This window comes from Arctopsyche grandis, chromosome 9, assembly GCF_051622035.1.
Source record: "Arctopsyche grandis isolate Sample6627 chromosome 9, ASM5162203v2, whole genome shotgun sequence".
Classification (NCBI taxonomy): Eukaryota; Metazoa; Arthropoda; class Insecta; order Trichoptera; family Hydropsychidae; genus Arctopsyche; species Arctopsyche grandis.
In genome coordinates this window covers 4,444,949-4,465,650 of record NC_135363.1, presented here as the reverse complement: position 1 = coordinate 4,465,650, position 20,702 = coordinate 4,444,949, and the positions used below count along the sequence as shown (strand labels likewise).

At 33.9% G+C, this 20,702-nt stretch overlaps 1 protein-coding gene across 1 annotated transcript in view; it reads right to left on the bottom strand.

The window, feature by feature from the left end:
• Positions 1-2,730: 2,730 nt before the first annotated feature.
• Positions 2,731-20,702, bottom strand: part of osa (trithorax group protein osa) — a 144,450-nt gene continuing 126,478 nt past the window's right edge. The window contains exons 6-18 of the mRNA XM_077438418.1: positions 20,434-20,585; positions 20,309-20,350; positions 20,014-20,205; positions 16,916-17,132; positions 16,683-16,808; positions 11,563-11,670; positions 10,835-10,940; positions 9,767-9,992; positions 7,903-7,995; positions 6,367-6,499; positions 6,138-6,289; positions 5,908-6,060; positions 2,731-5,823 (exon numbers count right to left, since the gene is read on the bottom strand). Of these exons, the coding sequence (XP_077294544.1) occupies positions 3,655-5,823; positions 5,908-6,060; positions 6,138-6,289; positions 6,367-6,499; positions 7,903-7,995; positions 9,767-9,992; positions 10,835-10,940; positions 11,563-11,670; positions 16,683-16,808; positions 16,916-17,132; positions 20,014-20,205; positions 20,309-20,350; positions 20,434-20,585 (3,869 nt within the window). The 3' untranslated portion in view covers positions 2,731-3,654. The remainder of the gene's footprint in view (positions 5,824-5,907; positions 6,061-6,137; positions 6,290-6,366; positions 6,500-7,902; positions 7,996-9,766; positions 9,993-10,834; positions 10,941-11,562; positions 11,671-16,682; positions 16,809-16,915; positions 17,133-20,013; positions 20,206-20,308; positions 20,351-20,433; positions 20,586-20,702) is intronic.

Sequence of the window (20,702 nt, the reverse complement as noted above, 5' to 3'; positions counted from 1 at the left end):
AGACCAACGGATATCTGTTATCGGTTAACTAAATGCATGCACTTACTTCCAAAGATTATATCTGGACTTAGGCTAAGTGCATTTAGGCTAAACAATGACCGTTATTAGTTAGTTCTCAGAATCGATACGGGAAGACCCAATGTCTTGGAAATACATATCCGAATACGTGACTATACAACAGGTAAACAGATTAGGCGTCCTGAGAGATCTACCCTTTATAAGGCGGTACGTAGGCGATATAATTCATTCTGGACGGAGCAGTGACCGTGCGTGTATCTCCTGAATCATCAATAAATGCTGTGAAACGACTGTTGGCTTTTATTTGGATCCTCCACCCACCCCTACGCAACACTATCATACAATTTTAACGACATATGTTGAATGTATCGTTTTGAAAGGACTATCTCATGTACGGGTCCCATGAACGCCACATTTTTTCTGTGTTTAAAACTATCTAAAAAAAACCACGTACCACATTCACCGCTGTCTGATTTCGCCCTAAGTCTTTCAAGGACACGCTGCTTATTGTTTAAACCAGTGGTTCTCACGTGAAATTTGACTGTGGCCGCATAATTGACATTAGCAGTACTATGGAAAAATCGGGTGGCCGCATCAAATTGGGTTTTGTTGGGATTTAAAAAATTAAAGCTAATTTTTTTTTACTAAAAAAATGGATCAATTTATAGGTAAGTTCATTTAATAAAAGACATTTGAAAATTTTCGGGTAAAAGTCAGAATTCTCGACGGACCCTCTAGGCTCGGAAGCGAGGCTCGGTCAACCCCCTCCTCCCTGTCATTGGTTGCTCTTTGCGACTACTCTAGTATTGCCGTACCCTGAATTAACTTGACTTTTACCTGACGAAATACTCCCGACATATACTGCCTGGTTTGCATATAATTTCGGACGGTTGGGCAACGTATGGAAATATTCCACATATTGCGAATGGAATATACACGCATTCGTTTGTGGTTCAATACAATTTCATCTAAATATGAATCAAAACGGGCACGCGTTGTGCCAAATTGATCTTTCTTTTCACACGCATCCACATATTTTCCACATTTTGCATATATATTTCACTATTATTTGGATCCACGAAATTATAACAACTTTTACCGGAATTCGGAATATTTCCGTACGCTGCCCAACCGTCCGAATTTAAAACCCCTTTATTTCGCTCTTCATAACCAAAGCTCCATCAGCAGTTACAGCACACAAGTTGTGCGTCGATACGTTTAACTTGATTAAGTCCTCTTTAATAGCATTATAAATATGAATTGCATTCGGAGGGTCCTTCAATGAAGTCAAGCATAAAAAATTTTCAGTAAATTCACCCTTTTCAATATCAAAATATCTTGCTAATACTAAAATTTTGTTGGTTTTTGTCACATAATTAATAAACTATATAAAAAATGGGTTCTTTAGATGGATTTTCAAGTCCTATAAACCTTCCTATTTCGTTGAATCTTTCTAATTTCATAATTTTACAAATAAATTATTGAAATATTACTCTGTAAAGCGTTAGTAGCCGCATGCGGCCACCATGGCCGTACATGAGAACCACTTGGTTTAGACTCGTATGATATGACGTCACACAGACGAAAGGAAAATTGACTTTAGATATTTCGAATCATTGATTTCAAGCATTCGAATAATTTATTTTACATATATAATACGCAGGATCAACTCTTCTCGATATAACTCTACTGGAAAACAATCCTATGTCTGACAAGACGCGAACTGAAAGGAAAGTATTTACAATCCGATTGAAAGCACAGACCACCGTGATAGCGAGTTTTCAACTTTAAAATTAAATAAACGGAAATAAAATTGTAGTTAAAAAAAATCATAATGTATGTATGTAGCTTAAATACTTAATTGAGGAGTATAAAAAAGGCCTTCGAATTACAAATGTCTATACGGCTGAAAAAGGCGATGAGAAATCCATCAGCGACTTCAAATGAACTGTAATTGATAAGTAGAAAAAGTAAAAAAAAAAAAAGAAATAGCTTAGAAGACGGATGAGCGCCATTACAGAGAAGTAATTCCTTGCGAAGTTCCATCACATTGTACACATTTGAGCAAATTGCGGATAAAATTGCCGACCATTCCACCACAGAACCTACAAATGATGGGATAACCGGCGCACGTGCAAAAAGCAGTCGACCTAAAGCACACTTACTAACTGCGATCACCTTTTGACCCATAAAAAAAACCGTCGATTGAGGAACAGGAAAAAGCAAAATTTGATAAATTATGGGGTTTCCAGAGAACAATTGGGTTGCGACAGAGCAAAAACTCACCAACCGCAAGTTGCACTAAAATGTTTCGCAAAATCGGTTGACGGAAAAAAAGGCATCAGTTTTCTAATTATGGTAAACGAAGGCTCGAAAGTGAAGAGATTGGGAGCCACTGGCGGGGAAATCGCAACCGCAAAAGCTCTTATTTTCACGGTAGATTGCAGTTGGCAAAATAATTTCCATTGATACGACGATAAAATCGTATATACCACATAGCAGTAATTCAATACAACAAAATAACTGCCTCATACTCCACAGATGACTTTCGAAAGGTAATAATTTATTTTTTAGATGTTGTTAATGATAATTTTAACTAAATGATGGTAATAGGGTCGAGTAGTGGAGAGCAATGTATGGTAATTGCGGCCACCGAGGAAAAAGGAAAGTACGTTCGTGTGAGGGAATGAAATTCAGCACAAAAATACTTTCAGTACTTCATATGTACATTTATTTAATTTTCAATATTCAGACATATATAAAGCATTTGCACAGTAATTATAATACCAAAAAACATGAAATGATAGGCGACCCTAATTTAGATTGGATAAGAGTCAATCGTTCACGGATTACGAGGAGACGGCAGGGTGGAGTGTCTGGACAACAATGGAATCATCGTATGCAAGATGGGATTCGGGAGTATGAGGGAGGAAAAATAAATACAAGATGATGAATACTAAGTTGCAAAACACATCCAGCTCTTTACAAAATGGTACAATATACAATCATTTAAAATTTCACATTTGCCCTTGGTTTTTTTTTTCGCAAAAACTACTTATCTATTTATGCATATCCTTCATAAGGGGCCTATCACATAAAAAACCCATTGATAATCCTTTTCATTATAGCTAATATTTTTTTTCTAAAAAAGTCTCTGAAATCATTTTTTTTTATAATTCAATTACCGAGCGGTATGAGTCTAATATCACTATAACACGGTCTTAGATAATAATATATTATATTCATTATATTATTTATTAAATTCAGTCCTTAAACCTAAATTCGCAGGAATAAAATTAAGTCCTGTATAAATGAAAATAACAACATGTATACAGACCGCTTTCTGTGCACTCGCACATGTATCACTCACAATACTACCAATATAATTAATATAATCGTTAGCGGTATAGAATGTACGCAGATTTACAACAAATCTCACTGATAGATAATCAATAGCCTATCAACACAGTACACTATCACTTTTATGTTGCCATCTTAAATATGAAGATGACTTAAGTTTATATTTTCTTATTCTTCTTCTGCTTTCATTAGCCAATTGAACAATATGTTCCATTGATGCACCATAATTGAAATTATATATCTTTGTCAGAGTATTTAAGTGGTAACATAAATCATTTATTCACTTCTGGTCGGATGGCGCGGATGACGGGAGCACTGAAAAAGCACCTTGGAGAGTTCGGCGGCGACTTTCTGATCGAGAATTTGACTCATCACCAGAGAGAGCAATCGCTGTTCCTGTTGTATAAATAGCGGTTTGTTATCGGGATGTTTCGCTAAGTGCAGAAGAGTACCAGCTGCACGCCTCAACATATCCAGGCTGGTACCCATGGAATCGGGATTGTCTCGTAGCGCTCCAATTCCATGCTGGTTGGCCACCCCCAGAGCAGACTGTTCAGCTTGTTCGATAAATGCTACTAATAAAGACACCGTTGGATTTTGGGCGGCGATGGTGCGAGCCATGCTAGAGTCTGCAGCAGCCAGATAGTGTAGAAGATTCACAGAAAACTCTCTCAGTACTTGATCTTCGCTGCGGCACAGGTGTTTCGCAAGAACGGAGCAGAGCCGTTCGAGACGTGGAAATGGTGGTGTTGCGACTACTAAATCTACATTAGAATCAGTAACACAGAGTTTGCAGAGTGCCTCGAGAGCTAGTCGGCGTGGGGATAATGCACGGTGAGGTGCTAAAGCTGGCAACGGGTCTTGGGCACCAGCCGAAGGACACACAGCCCAATGTAATAAGCCGTCTAATACAGGTCGAGCGACTTGCTCTGGATGCCGGCCTAGATCTACTTGGCCACCGATGTTTGCACAGCAAACAAGGGCATCTTCCCGTAATTGCGCTAGAAAATCCCACCACCACTCTTGAATTTGAAGCGAGGAACAACTACTCTTCCACTCGGCATCCTCTTCCCTATCGTAATTTCTAGTACGTGGCGCACGAACTGGATGTTCATGGTGAAGCAATAATAATTTACCCATTAGTGCAAGGAATGTTCCACTTTTCGAAAATTCGGTCTCGTTACCCGGAACAAAAGTCAAATTTCGTAAAATATTCGATAAACAAATGCATCGTCTAGCTAATGAATCCTGACTTTCGGTTACCAAATGTAAACTAGCTTCATCTCTACTGTAACACTCGTCCTCGTATTCTGAAAAGTGTTTTCTCTTGAGAATTCCGGCAGGATCATTGATTTTTAAATTAGGCTTGTTTTCGATAGGCTTATCTGCAGCTTTCTCGTCTTTTTCTATTTCCATAGGTTCAGATTTGAAGTTATCCTCAGATCCCGTTCTTTCTTTAGAAGGTGGTTCAATGCAATCGGATTCTTCTGCTGGTCCATTTTGCCGAATGTCAACAGGTAGCTTAGTTTCTGCACTCTTGTCATTGGTCCCTAAATCGTTTTCACCATTAATTTTATTTTCACCATTCATACTTGTTTGACCTTTTACCCTATTAATAACATCAGCTAATGAAGCTTTTGTCCTTTTAGTTTTCTTTTCACTGACACTATTATTAGATTTTTTAACACCTTGAGAGTCTTTACAATCAGTAGATTCCACTTTCACATCAGAAACACTTTCAATTTTACATTGTACAACTTCTTCTTTTTTAATCTTTCGTTCGACACGTTCTAGAACTCTAGCAAAGGGAATGTTTATGAATTCGCCTTGAAAACATGGCAATACATGATTTATATAAGATGTATCAGAACCAAATTGCCATGGTTCAATTCCAACGTCATCATGTTCTGTATCCCACTCCTTGAGATCATCCGGAGCGAATATATCATCCTCTTTCGATTTATATATAACAGGTTTCCCTTTTCTAGATTCGTGTGTGAAATTTTCACCCTTTATTAAGGCAAACGATTGTTTCGGATCTGAATTACGACTAGTCGAATTGATTTCAAGAGATTTCTCCTCATTACATTTAGGCATATACCACGGCTTATCATCATTTGGGTTGGGAGAATCGAATACATCAGAGAGACTCTTCTGGAAATGCTCTAATAGAAGATCTAGTAATCCAGGGAGATGTTGAAGGCCAAAATAACTCACAGATGAATCATCAAACAGCAATATATTGAGAACATCGAGAGCCCAACACGTTTCCGCCAATAGGCCAGATTTCAAAGCCATCATTACCCGCCAGGCTTCGATGGGAGCAACATCGTTTTTAGTGAGACGTCGTCTTTTGAATGTAACTGGAGTTACCGCTTCTACACTGTCTGGAGGAAAACTGATTTCTCGTTTAGGTGCAGATCCTCCAACACCCGGAACTCCCATCTGAAATTGGATAAATCATAACTTTAATTCAAATTCTGTATGGTGTTATAAATTCAAAAAAAATATTAGTGATATTAAAATTACTTTATTGGGCATTTGGTGCGTTGGAGGCATTGGAAATTGTTTGAGGTCTGGCCGATAAGGTCCAGTGGGACGAGGAGGTGCACCGCCCGGTCGCAATGGTGTTCCAGGTGCTCCCGCAACACCTCCCATTCCACTTCCCCACTGTTGTTGACCCTAAAAAATAATAATAACAAGGTAAATATCAAACCTATGAATAATTACAATTGAAATTTAAAGTTTTGTCAACGTACCTGTTGAGGATAAGGTTGACCCCATGGAGCTGAAGGCGCCGGAGCAGGAGGAGGTCGTGGTGATCCACCCCACTGATTTCCAGGTGGAGCGTTAGTACTAGTTGGTGGAAATTGACCCCGATATTGTCCACCACTATTATTACTCCAAGTACCTGAAGATTAAAGTTCAAATGTTTATAGTCTTCATAAAATTAATAAGTACGGTGTCAAATATCAGATTAAAAAATACCATATTGATGATGCGGAGGCGGCTGTGGCCGCTGCGGTGGATACGGAGGTTGAGGAGCAGCGTCTTTTGCAAAATCAGGATGTCTCCGAGGTTGACCAACTGGAGGTGGCATTGCTTTGTTCCCTCCATATCCCTGATAATCAAATATTTAAATTATATATTAGAAAAATTATAAAATAGAATATTCTTGAATCATTTAAAAAGAAAGAGGCAAAAATTATTTAATTTATATTACAAATACAACCAAATTTTTGTACTGAATATACAATGAATATACTGTGATATTTATTCAAATTTATTTAAATAAATAGTATGAATAATTTTCTTTGTCAAACGAATAGAAAACTTTTAAATTTAAGTTTATGATAAATTCATTTGAATATTTTTGAAATAATAATTTAGCACACAGACAAACAAGCAAGCTCAAGCTTGTGATAAAAGCCATGAGGAAAAAGTAACGTGAGACCGAAATGATTTCAATAAATAAAATTAAATATATGGCACTAATGCTACCACCAATGAATTGACTTTCAATCGATTTGGTTAATATGATCGATAGTTAAGTGATGAGACGAAAGTCGGCTTGTTACAAGGCAGTGAAATATGTGTTACTGTTATAATATTCCTTATTAAATAATATTATATATTGTGCATCACCAAAAACTTTTATCATGATGATTATTAGTAAAAGAAAAAAAAACCACCCACACCACAAAAACGTTTGTAACCTACCAGATATTAATCCTAACAAAAGATACAAGTAGAAAATTCAACAATAAACACACTAAATATGTAGTCAAAGATAAACATTTTACACCATTATTATTCTGATTAGCCTTGTTGACTGCGATTTTCTTTAATGTATTTATACTTAAAAGAATTTCAATTCAAAAACTCTTAAATAAATAAATAAAATTAGGAACAATGAATATTTTTAAAATACAAAGAAAAATTCTTAACTACACAATAAAACTTATTATAATTTACAAAAACTTTCAACATTTAAGTTTGTGTTGCTATGTAGCGAAACACTATCTATACAAAATGTATTTAAAATTAAAAAAAATGTTAGTAAATATATTACAAAATTATTAATGAAAACTATTTATGAAACGCTCACACCACGTTATACAAGCACCCTTCTAATTACATGTACAATTAGAACACTTTAAATCATCGTAAGCATGCAAAATATATTATATGGTATTTGAAAAGACTTGTAAACCGAGGAATGAGCCCAGATACTTAAAATGATACACCATTACCAAAGTTAATATACTTAATTAAAAATCAATTCCGATTTGAATACTCTTCGAATGATCGCAACGTCCATGATCGTCCAATAAAATGAAAAAAAAAAAAAAACGAATGTCCAATTAATAGGAAAACAAAATGAATTGTAAAATCGAAAACTCAAAATTCTAATAATGAAAAATTTAGATAGAGCGAATGATTTGTGAAACGAAGAAGCCGGAAGGTGTGTGTAGCCAACACCAAACACATAAGCAGCTGCTTTTGAAAGGCTGCAAAACATACGTGAAGATACGGAGATGACTGCTTGGCGCCAGGGGAGAGCGGTGCCACCAACTGCCTTGCCAGCTGCGAGTTCATGTTCACCGTCGCCGACATCTACACACCCCGCAAAAACACACAACACAACACTACAGCAAGACTACACAAAACACTACAATAATAACTAGTGCTACATATCAATTATACACTCTACCATTCTAAATTCTATGTAAATATATCTGCTCTGATGCTGACGTTACATTTATATTATATTATATAATAATAATAATGTTATATAATTCAACATCAATCATAACATTTATACGTTTGCTGTTTTTGTTTTCTTTTGACAAATTAATTTCAAATTTATGGGCAGATTAAATGACAAGTAATATTATAACATCCTACTGTCGTATATCGATGCAAAAATTAGAACATATTTCAGGTTAAAATACACTATACGAGGGTCATTTTTGACTAAGTATCATTGTCATAAATTGATTGCAATTCAAAAACCTTTTCACAGAAATTGTAACTAAAAATGCGTGTCAAAATGTGTCAACGTCTGCTGGATATCTATCATATCTGTATATATGTACGTCGAGAAACAACTCTTTTTTTATATCGAAAACATTTTCATTTATATTGAAAATATATTGGGGTGCGATTTCACTGTACATTGAGAAAAATACTTTGTATCTTATAAAAAATGTTTGTGCATTAAAAATTTGCATTATTTTCGGTGCATTCGTACTGTGCGTCGAATACAATATTTTGGCATTATAAAGGGACCATTAAAAAATAGGAAACGATCATTCGAAAAAATAATTTTTTTGGAATTAGAATAGATGCAAAAAGTGGCAACGTTGCAGTCTTCTGCTATTAACAACTGTCAACTGTCAAAAATGTTAACTTTTGTTTACGTATTGCGTATGAATTTGAACGATGATGTCAGTCAGGAACAAGGTCCAAAAAAAAAGGAATCCAGTAGAGAGAAGCGTTGGTCGTTGTCTGTTCGTATTTTGGTATTGGCGACGTTGCCGATACATTTCATCGGCTTTTAAAGTAACAAATATTTTTTTCAATGGTCAAAGCAAAGTTTCTAATACAATCTGTATCTGTCATTTAGAAATGCACATTTATTTTATAAAATGGATGTTTAAATTGTTCCCAATATATTATACTATTTTTAAATATAATCCCAGTTAATATTCAAGCATTTTTGAGATCATGAGATGAGCTTGATGATCTTCTGAATGAAGAACTCTATCACTAAATTAATGAGGCATTCAGTGACGGTCAAATTTATACTGTAATCGAGATGATCCATTTCCTACTGTTGAAAATTTTGTTAATACTCTTTCGTTTTTAAGCAGATAATCAGAATTGATGATTGACATGATGAATAAAACGCTAGGATAAGTTAAGAAATATCCTTGAGCAGGTTGCATTGCAAAGCATCAACTTCATTGTTAAATATATGCTCATATGATTCTTCCTCAAAAAATGACCCTCGTATTAAAGCAGCATGGAATTATTTCTGCATCAAACTATATATACGCATATACAAATAATAACAATATTCAAGACAAGGTAATCAGACTTAGTGCTCGTGGAGATTATCTAAAATATATCTTTCGACGTTAAAAGTGCATCAATTAAGATCGCATTAAATAAATAAACAAAATTACACTCATCCCTCATTTGAGCAATGAAAAGCTATTCCACAAACGAAGGATAAACATGTGTGTATAATGAAAACATAAATCATGCAATCCGATAAAGGATTATTCAGAATAATATTAATGTCGGAAATATTTCCATTTTAAGACACAATAAATTTTACACAATAGAATCTTCTGTTTTCTAAATTGAAAATGATCCTTACCTCATGTTGTTGTAAATGCGGTGGAGGTGGTGGAGCTGCGGAACCTTGTGGCCGGTAGTAATCTTGTGAAGCGGCAGGCGGGGGTGTCGGCGATTGAGGAGGAGCTGGTGGAGGACCACCAGGGGCACCACCAGCCGGTGGAGGATATCCTCTAGCGCCCCCGTAGTTTCCCCCATAGCGGGCATATGGATCAGTACTAGCTGGACCGCCTCCGGAAGGATAGCTTCTAGACGGAAATTGATCACATTAAAAATTGTAACAAATACAAAATATACTTTTTCAATTCATTCAAGGCATAATTTTCTTCCTGAATAATCGATTTTATATGAACCCATCTCAATAATTATTGCTAAATATAACTGGCAAACTCCGAAAGGAGACGATTAATCTGTATTTTTACGATTATTCAGACCATGCCAGCAACCATAGATACTTATTGAGAAAATCGTTTTTAACTTTTTGATTTCGACCAAGATTTGTATTCATGGCACCTCAACTGGTAACCCTTTGAATGCCAGCGACTCACCCGAGAGTCGCCTTGTACGTCAGCGTCTCGTAAACGAGTCGCGTCGATTTCTCTTCCGAAACGCATTTTTAAAGTTTAAAAATAGTTGTACAAGCACCATCTATGGACGAACTTGGTTACAAAAATAAAAAATCGATGACTCGAGTTTGTCGAGATTCTTTTAACAAAAATAAAACAGATGGCACCAGGGCTGTCAATTAATCATCCACATCGAGAAATCTGTAGCGTCCATAAACTCTCGTGCATCATGACGTGTCACGCATATGTATGCAAGGTTACATCAAACCTCGGGAGTCTCGAATTATGGGTGTCAAATTTTTTTTTTTCATGTTCAATTGATTTCAAAAAAAATGGCAAAGTTTCAAACCGATCAGAAGAATGTGGGAACATTTCCTGAACGATTAGCGAAATGAAACATAGAATAGCCTCGTAAAAACTGCTGACGTGCAGGTAAAGAACAAATATTTCGCGAGTGACAGTTAACTGGTTAACTACTCTGTGGTTTTGCAAACATATGGAGTGGTATTGAAAAAAATTATCACCTATTGTCTTGTTCTGGTCCATAAGGAGGATAGACAGGTCTATTGGGTGGATAAGGAGAGCCGTATTGATCATAGCCACCGTAACCTTGTTGACCAGGATATGCACCTGTGAAGATCAAAAGTCAAATTTTAGAATACATTCAATTCGTAAATAATATAAATTCCAATATGTTAAAATTTGAAAAAAAAAATATATACAATCATTCATTTGTGTCAGTACAATGATGTAAGCTTAAATGTGAAAAATATTAATTTATTTACAAAGAAAGTGTCATCTTGTTTCACCCCAACCTACATTTCCCATGCACATTTATAAAAAGCAAAAAAAAAAAAATACGTAAGCACCGACACACTGTGATGTGAAGATTTGATTATTTTATTTTATTATTAAATAATATGCGACAGGTTGATATGTAAATAAATATCTAACAAAAAAAAAAAACTTCAAGCAAGAGAAAGCGTGCAACTAAAAGTATAGAAGAAATTGCCGAGACATTAATATAATAAATATAAAATTAAATAGAACCTTATTTATTTTAAGTTCAAAATAAATTTAAAAACATTGATCCAAATTTCAAAGACGGAGATATAATACCATTTATACTGTCGTAATGATAAATATCAAAACTTACCAAATATATATAAAAAAAAATATATGCAAAATTTAAGTTTGGATACAAAAAACAAAAAAAAAAATGAATAATTCCATGGACCATCACAAGGACTACCTGGTTGATGATTACGGTGCGGTGCAGGTGGTGTTGGGGGAGCTGCATGACGCGGCTGCGGATCCTCAAACGGGTTGGATGCAGCAATGTTGTCACCGGGTGCACCCCCTGCCGACACACATACACACATACACTCTCCGCCCCAACACCCATTAAATCTCACAAACATTCGCTAACTGTGTTTGATTCGAATTCGAATACAAATATATATATATTCAGTCCGATTCTGCTACATCAATGCCCAGTGTCATATCCACTATCAATGTGAATCTCGGATTTATTCGCAGGTCAAAAGTGTTATCAACATATTTGCCTATGTACATATCGGGAACATGCTATGCATATAAACATCAACATACGTGTCACAATAATAACGAGTGTTAATATCCATACCTCACCTTGTTTCATACAACGATTTTTTTACTATATACAAATAGTATTCAATAAAAAAAAAATTCGACCTTGATCAATAATCACGTTTTTATGATTTTTTTACACAATAAAATGGAAGAAAACAATTTTGCGACTTCTTTAAAGATTCATTAAAACCAAAAGTGTTAAGTTTAAGTCTTATTAGTAATTTAGAAAGAACCAGGTTAAATAAAATAAATCAAATTTTAATTCAGTAACATATATATATAGTTCAATATACATTATGCATCGACTAACTCACCTTATAAAAATATAATAATGAAACACTTCAATTTAAATATAAATTAATTCATAATAAAAAGCAGAAGTAATAATTGACGTGACGAAGAGTCTATTTTTTTAATATATATTTTTTTAATAGCAATTTCAGATGAAAAACTAAATATATTACACATGCCGGACATAATAGTGTAAGAATAACAAAACTTTTAATAATAATAATACAAACATGGAATCCCCAACAAGCTGTGCTCTTCATAAAAATAAAAACGTTTAATAAAAAGTGTGTAATCGATCAATTGTTCAATTGAATCCGCATTCTTACAATTTAGCTAATCTAAATTATGCAAAAAAAATATATAGGGTAACTATATAAGGCTAATAATAAGTACAATGCATTCCCTAGGGTTAATCTGAACTTTTCAATATAATTATATAACAATATACTAATCTAATTATATTATCCAGTCTCCAAAATTGCACAGTAGTCCCACAAATATTGAATTCCGATCATGCAATTTATTAGTAGTATATATATAATAATATATAATATATATAAAGATGATCCATTGAAGGCAGACATCACACAAGCATTGTTATAGCAGTCAGTCAATATGAGGGTGCATGAGGTAGAGTGAGTGATTCAATATACATGATGAGAAACTCACTTATGAGAGAGTATATAACAATATAATATATACGTTTATATATATGTATGTTAGTCACATGGTGCTGTTTTAAACAGGGTTAGCCAAAAAAGTGACGTAAAAGTATAGGTATATGAATAGTGAGCAAATTCAACAAGTTCGCTAATACATTTGCATACAATAGAATAGAAAAACTTTTGATACTGATTTTATTACGATAGCGAACCTATTCAATTTCACTTTCTATCACGTACATAGTATGCAGATGATATTTAAGCTTATTACAAATGCGTTTATATTCAGTTAAAAATTTAACGAAAGCATTGAATAAGCTTACAAATCATCAACCCGTTGATATCAAATACAACCACCACAATTTTAGAAATCGTCTCTTTTGATAAAAATAGCGATACATATCAGGTTGTTTCATATGAAGTGTCCGAATTTCGAACGAAAGATGCGTAGAAAGAAATGACAGGATTGCTCTCGGAGTTGACGGGGGTATTGTCTCAATATTGAACCAAATTTGTCTTTGTCTTGAGGAAATATTTTTAGATATTTATAGAATATATTTTCGATACTTGATATTTTATATCTACCAAATACATGTACATCAGTGGCGGACGGTGGGTGTTAATACCGGGTGTGCTGTGTATGCCGTAGGGCGTAGGGTATAAAATTAGCAATTAAAAAAAAATACTAGTTTTGCATTACAAAAATGTTTAATTTATTAGTTATTTATACATAAGTTCAATGCGACGTTTCTGAGACATAAACTTTTCAATCACGTATGCATAGAATGTGTCTTTCTGTTTTAATTCCACCAATAACTTTTTTTCTATTGAAATTAAGCTAAGGCCACATAATCTATCTTGACCTTGCGTACCTCTATAGCAAGTTTTTATTCTTTTCAGCGCCGAAAAAGAACGTTCTGCTGAAGCTGTACTGCTTGGTATCGTTAATATTAATTCTCCCAGCTTAAACACCTCTTTAAAACCAGATTCGAGGTTATTTTTTGTCATGAATTGTATTAATTCATGAACAGGTTTCTCTGAAAATTCAGAGCTGGAATATAGCACGATGAGTTCGTTTTTCAATCGAATATAATCAAACAGTGATCCATAAAAATCTTTTAATTTATTAATTAAAACATTTGGAAAATTTTCTTTATATTCGTCATATTTATCATTACAAAGAAGGTGGAAATATTCTAATTTGGAAAGTGAAGAATATCTACATTCGACTTGTGCGATTATGCTATCAACTATTTTGAAATATAATTGACGAAATGAAGTTTTATCTTCTACTTCTGAATAATTTTTTAATCTTTGTGGCCTACGATCATGATCATCATTTTTTTCATTTAAATAATTATTCCATAACATTTCAAAATTATTATCCCTTTCGTATTTCAGTTGCTGCAAAACATGATTAATTTTTTTACAACAATATAAAACGTCCGAAGATTTAGATTGAAGAATGTTATACAAAACATCAGTTATTCCAAACAGTTTTGAAAAAATTTGAAGAAGTTTAATTGTTTGAAAATCCTCTAAAAAGCCTAAAAACCCTCGTGCTTTTATAACAGTATCTGTGTCCCATAATTCACAATTTTCTATAACATGTCGAAAAAAATCTGTAAATTGACTTCTGTATTGTTGTACTGTGCTACTTAAACGAGATGTAAAATTCCACCTTGTGGGTGCTACAGAGGGAAGTCTTTTTGTCACAAATTCCTGTAAAGCGAATACTCTTTTGGAAGATTTTGAAAAGTATGTAGACAATCCATTTAAAGTTTGAAAAAATGATTTACTTTCTTTAATATCAGAAAGACCTTGCTGCAATACTAAATTCAATACATGAGCATAACAGTGTGTAAAAAGAGCAAAAGGATAAGCATTGAGGACTTTGGATTGCAAACCATTTACGTGTCCACTCATTACACTTGCTCCATCATAAGTCTGTCCAACCAATTTGTCTTGAATTTTAAATTCTTCAACTATGTTCACCACGTGACGGAATAGACCATTAGATGTTTTATCAGCACTAACGTCTGTAAAACTAATAAACCGTTCATGTACATTGCCTTTACATACAAAACGTAAAACTGTTGAGAGCTGTGATTTTGTCATTATATCTGAAGTTTCATCGAGAATAATAGCAACAAAACTTGCTGACTCTACTTCATTTTTTATATGAACTTTAATAACATGAGCGATTGCTTCGATTATGTCATTTTGTATACTTGGAGAAGTACAACGAAAGGTAGTAGCAGTATTTAAATGAGTGTCTAAAACAGAATCATATTCTCGAAGAGCATTTAGATATTCAATGTAATTGCCTTTGTTTACGGAATTACATGACTCGTCGTGACCTCGCAGGGACAGTTCTTGTTTTCCTAGATAGATTATTGCGTTAATAATTCGTTTTAAAACATCTCTATTTTTATTTACTTGTTCATTATGTCGACTTATTTCGGCTTTACGTTGACTGTCAATTAATACGTCGATTCGTTGTTTGCCAAACATTTGTATGGAAAGAAATGATTGAACGTGTGCCTGCGATCCTTCGTGTTTCTTAAGTGCTGCTGTCAAATGGTTGAGATCAGCAAATCCTTCTTTGTTCCACACATTAATATCTTTGGAGAACAATAAACATGGCCAGCAGAAAAGTTTGGATCGAATTTCACAGCCTGTAATCCATTCGAATTTTTTATAATTTGAAACGCAAAAATGTCTAGTGTAAACTTTTGTTTTTTCTTTATGCAAACTGGATAAATTTGGAAGAGACGGACACGGTTTCCCATCTTTAATTATTTTTAATTTTATCTCAAAACTTCTATTTGAAAACGGAATAGTTAAAATGTCTTGAACACTGTTAGCCATTATTAGTTATTAGAGGTATGACTGAGATATGACCATAAAAATACGAATGTGCGAAAAAGTACGAGACCACGTGTCGCATCGCATTGGTCAATTGCCGACTGTTGCGCGGTGCTCTGAAGTCGTAGCACACCGTACGTCTTAATATCGCGAACAAACCTATACAAGCGAATATCCGCCTGCACACTCCAACCAAACCCACCAATTTGCTGCACGGCATAGGTATTCTCTCGTCGCGGCGCACAAACTACATACACACATCACACAACACGCTGCAGACTGCACACCACACCATACACCATACATTTAGCGCACGCGGTAAATACACCATACACATCAATGCCTGTTTATACAACAACACATTATTTTGTATTAAAATACTACTTTATGTGGTCTTTGGTTTTCACGGGTGTGCGCCGCACACCTAGCACACACCCAATATACGCCACTGATGTACATATGTATTATATATCAATTTCAGATAGAAAATCCCACATCTATTAGACAATTCAGTATTGATTACACTGAGCAACAAAAAATCACAATTTTTTCTTCCGAGGTGGAGACAAATCAATCGTTACTAAGCTTGACCCACTGAATTCGAATATTACCGTGATTTTTGTTGGTTTCATTTCGTTTATGAGATATGAGTATTAAAAAATATGTGCAGTTTTGATAAATTTTCTTAAACCAAAGGAAACCAATAAAAATCAGTCATATTCTAATTCAGTGGGTCACACTTAGTAAAGACTTATTAGTCTCTTTTCTACCAAACGGATCATTTAACACCAAACGGATCATTTCATATAAAACAAACTAATAATCAAAAATAAATTTACTGTATCTTCCTAGTGATATCAAAAAGACGGCAAGTGATAAATAATCTGTTAAGAACTGAGCCCTAGATTAGAACAACTCGTAAGTTTGAAACGTTCGTTACCTTGTTGAGGTTGAGATGATGGTGGATATCCGGCATAGGGGGGACCGTAACCGTCCATGGCAGGACCAGCAGGTGCACCAGCAGTGCTTCCGGGTCCCGGAAAGGAATCTTGAGAATTAGACGATCCTGAAATCAATTGCACAAAATCATCAGCAAACGCAAAAATTTGGGTACTGAATTTATTTACAAATGCAACGAGGAACAAAACTGATGAGACTAAAAATGAAAAATACCTGGACTCGGTACACTATTATTTTTATTGGATTTCTTTTTCGTGGTAGCTTCAACTTGATTAATAATAGGTTGAGGATCTATACCGCCCCTGTCGAAATGACATTCATACGCTAATAAATTCTTTGTATAGTGTTTACGCAGGGTGTAAGCTGCACTTGAAGAAGCACCGATTCCGAGCATCCCCGCTATGTCTTTCCAGGTTTTGTTTTTTGTAACCTAAACAATAAAAAATGAACATTTCGTTAGGACAACATTGAAAATGAGAAAGGTGTAGCAGACTTTGCTTCCGTATATTTGAGCACACATATTTTCACAATTCAATAAGACGACGCTCGTCTTATCTATCGACAGCAAACATGACGGACGATTACGAACGTAGTTTCTACGTATGCCATTTAATTGAAAAATGGTCGTTTTAAGCTTACCAAGTTACGGCTGTACTCAAAATGTCAAAGCAAAACCTTCTCAGCATTACTGCACTTTACAAACGTCAGGTTCATACAGCACAACAATACCTACTATCTATTACTATCGTGACTTTTCAGTAATTACTCAAAAGATATAGCGGTATCAATTCAGATAGCTATACAATATCGTAGCAGTGATATCAGTTAAATTTATTTGAACAAATATTGTAGTGAACATATCCACCGATAGCTCTATCAAGTTATTCATTTAACTATTACTATAATGTGTTTTATTCAATTCAAATTATTGTCACAACTGCTATTTTACATCACACTTTATATATGTACATTAAAAAAAATAAAACAAAATATGAAGCAAAAACTATTATCGGTTTTCATTTAAAATTAATTCTATTAATAAAATTTTGAAGAAAAAGAGAAGAAAATGTTAAAAAAAAAGAGTTAATTTATAGAAAATTAGTAATTTTATAACCTTTGCCAAACAAACAGCTTAAAATTTTTGTATTGTATACGCTTAATTATAACATAATCGTAATTTAGTACAGTAATGCCGAATACTCTATATTAGTTATTCATAGATAATATTTCTACTTTACCTGTATAGTGCTGTAAAATCAACTCATATTAAACGCAGCGTTTTCAATCTACGGCTTATAATCTAGATAATTGTCAATGATTCGTGCAAAAATTCCGCGAGCCAAGAAAGGAAACGCTGCATTTGATATGCGCCGACCGATTAGTTCTACAAAAGCTCACATTGAAGAGAGTCCGAAACGTTTTTGTTTATGTTGAAGATAAATGTTATACGTTTCGCACCCTCAGACACAATGCCTCTATTGCTAGGTTATTCTAAGATCTATAGAACATGCTGATGCATCATATGAACTAATATATATTTATATATATATATAGATATGTATATAGTATATCTCAACAGCATTTACAATTAGCATAAATTTTATCAACAGAAGCTTTTTATATAGATATACATGTAGATTTTGCAGTCATTATTATGTGGTATATACAAAAGAAACTTTGTCAGTTTTGCATTGGATATATATTTTGACTGTGCAGGCAATAAACGTACGTACGTATAATCACTATAATATTGACGAGCATTAAATCAGGCATCTGTAAAAGCTGATAGAGCTAGAGTTCCTTATTTAAAAGCAAATAATAATTGAAATAAAACATACCCATAATCGACTGCTCAAAAATTTCAAATAAATTAAAAATAAATTACTGTCAATTGCCGATGTAATTAAATGACGTTTTTGTTTAATAATAATAGACTTGCTTTTAAATAAAGATTACATTGAAAATATTACACAACCACCAGTGTTTCACTATATATGTACAGAATAAGAAACTGATTATAATCAACTATAAATATGTATCAATTTTTAAAAGAACGTAAATAGTGTTCGAAAGAGAAAATTTTTCGCTAAAAAGAATACAAAATAGTTTTTCAATTAATTTTCACCTAAATAAAAATTATTTATACTCATTCTTTTATCATAAATTGTTAGTACAACCACCAATGAAAAATTATTTAATTATTTTTTAAACGAAGTAAAGCAGTTTGAAGATTTCAAAAGCATACACCTGAATATTATATAGCAAGCATATTCATATATATATACATACAACTATATAGATTTACATTTTACAACATAACCTTTCCAATTTCCAAAATTAAAGAAAAATCAAGGTAATTTCAAATTTGGTTCTGATTTTGTTTCGATCGTTTCCTTACAAGTATTCCACAACCACCATTTGATATGCTTAAAAACAATCGAAGACTCTATAATATGACAGTAGAAGATTTATCGGCAATTAAATCAATATAACTATTATAGAGTGCTCTTTTTTGAATTTCATGCTGAAGTGTATTCGCTAATTTCTATAATAGAATTAAAAAAATACATTGTGATATGAAGTGTGTAAATCAACAATTCAAATATACAAGTATATAATATAATATATATCAAAGGATGCAACTAAACAGATATATCAGCAAACTAGCTCTAATAAAGGTGTCATCACTATTTTCGATTAAGACTCGGTCCACTCAAAGGTTTTATGTGAGATAAAAATTTTGGTATCATGACTTGTCAACGTTATATATGCCTTGATTTTTATTTAATTTTGAATACAATTTCGATATATAACAGAATGCCAATCGTTTTTATTTAAATAAAATCGGTATTACATTACAATTGTCATGAAAGAACCGATTCTCAATATTGTTGTTGATAAACAAAATACAATAGTGAAAATATATGTGTGTATATATGCAGATATATCTCACCGCCAACAGAGAATAATAAAGTATGTTATCAAGAGTGAAGCGAAAGAAGGAAGAGAATTAATTCGATTACTATTTCTGTTGTCAATGATTTGCATTTACTTTGTTAATAATTACTATTGTTTTTATTTTTAATAATATGTGGAAACACACTTCTCGGCAACACATCACTTATTTTTATATGAAGATGCGGAAACGAAAAGGTACAGAGAAACGGATGATGTTGAAAACGAAAATCATAAGAATGAGTGCGAAATGTGTAACTACATAATTATTATTTATATGTGCTAAATTAGATTAAAGGGGCAATTGGATCGTGTAGATGTCCCCTGACGTGCGGCGGAGACAGCACCTTGCATACCTCGACGAAACCGCCACGATCGCGAACCAGCAGATATAGTCGATACAGGTCGAGAGGTTGCTTGCTGATTGTAGGACAAGCGGCGATCGGCGTTCTTCGCTCCTCCATGAAGCTCAGCAGTCGCTCGACCCAACCGCGTCTCTCCGGCGATTCGTCCATTTCGTACAGCTTTCCCAGGGAATCTGATTTCTGCTAATGAACGAAATAACTCATTATTTTTCCAACAATAAAAAACCAATAAAAAAAAATTAAACAAACGAAAAGTCTTGTAACGCAAACTAATAAACTAACAAACCTTTGTTCTGTAAGTTTCTTGTGGTACGTGACTGTTAAATACCTGGAAGTATCGACGTAAAAAGTTTAATAATGTTGACTAATAAATATATAATCGTATATTATTAGGTAAAGTATACAACATACCGGACTAGAAGGTGTTCTGGGCCAACTAGAAGGGCTAGCATCGTAGTCATCGTGGGCACTAGCGTGAGAGGCGGCTCCCGGAGATGGCGCTCCACCACCAGGTCCTCGTCCACCTCCTCGGGGAGTGACACAAGCCGGTTCTTCTCCTGAAGCTGTAACATTTTCGAAATAACAATTTAAATTTATTTATTTGTACAGGTAAAAACCCATATAAAAATTAACAATTATAGAAAACAATATCAATAGAAAAAGTAGTGAAAAACAATAAT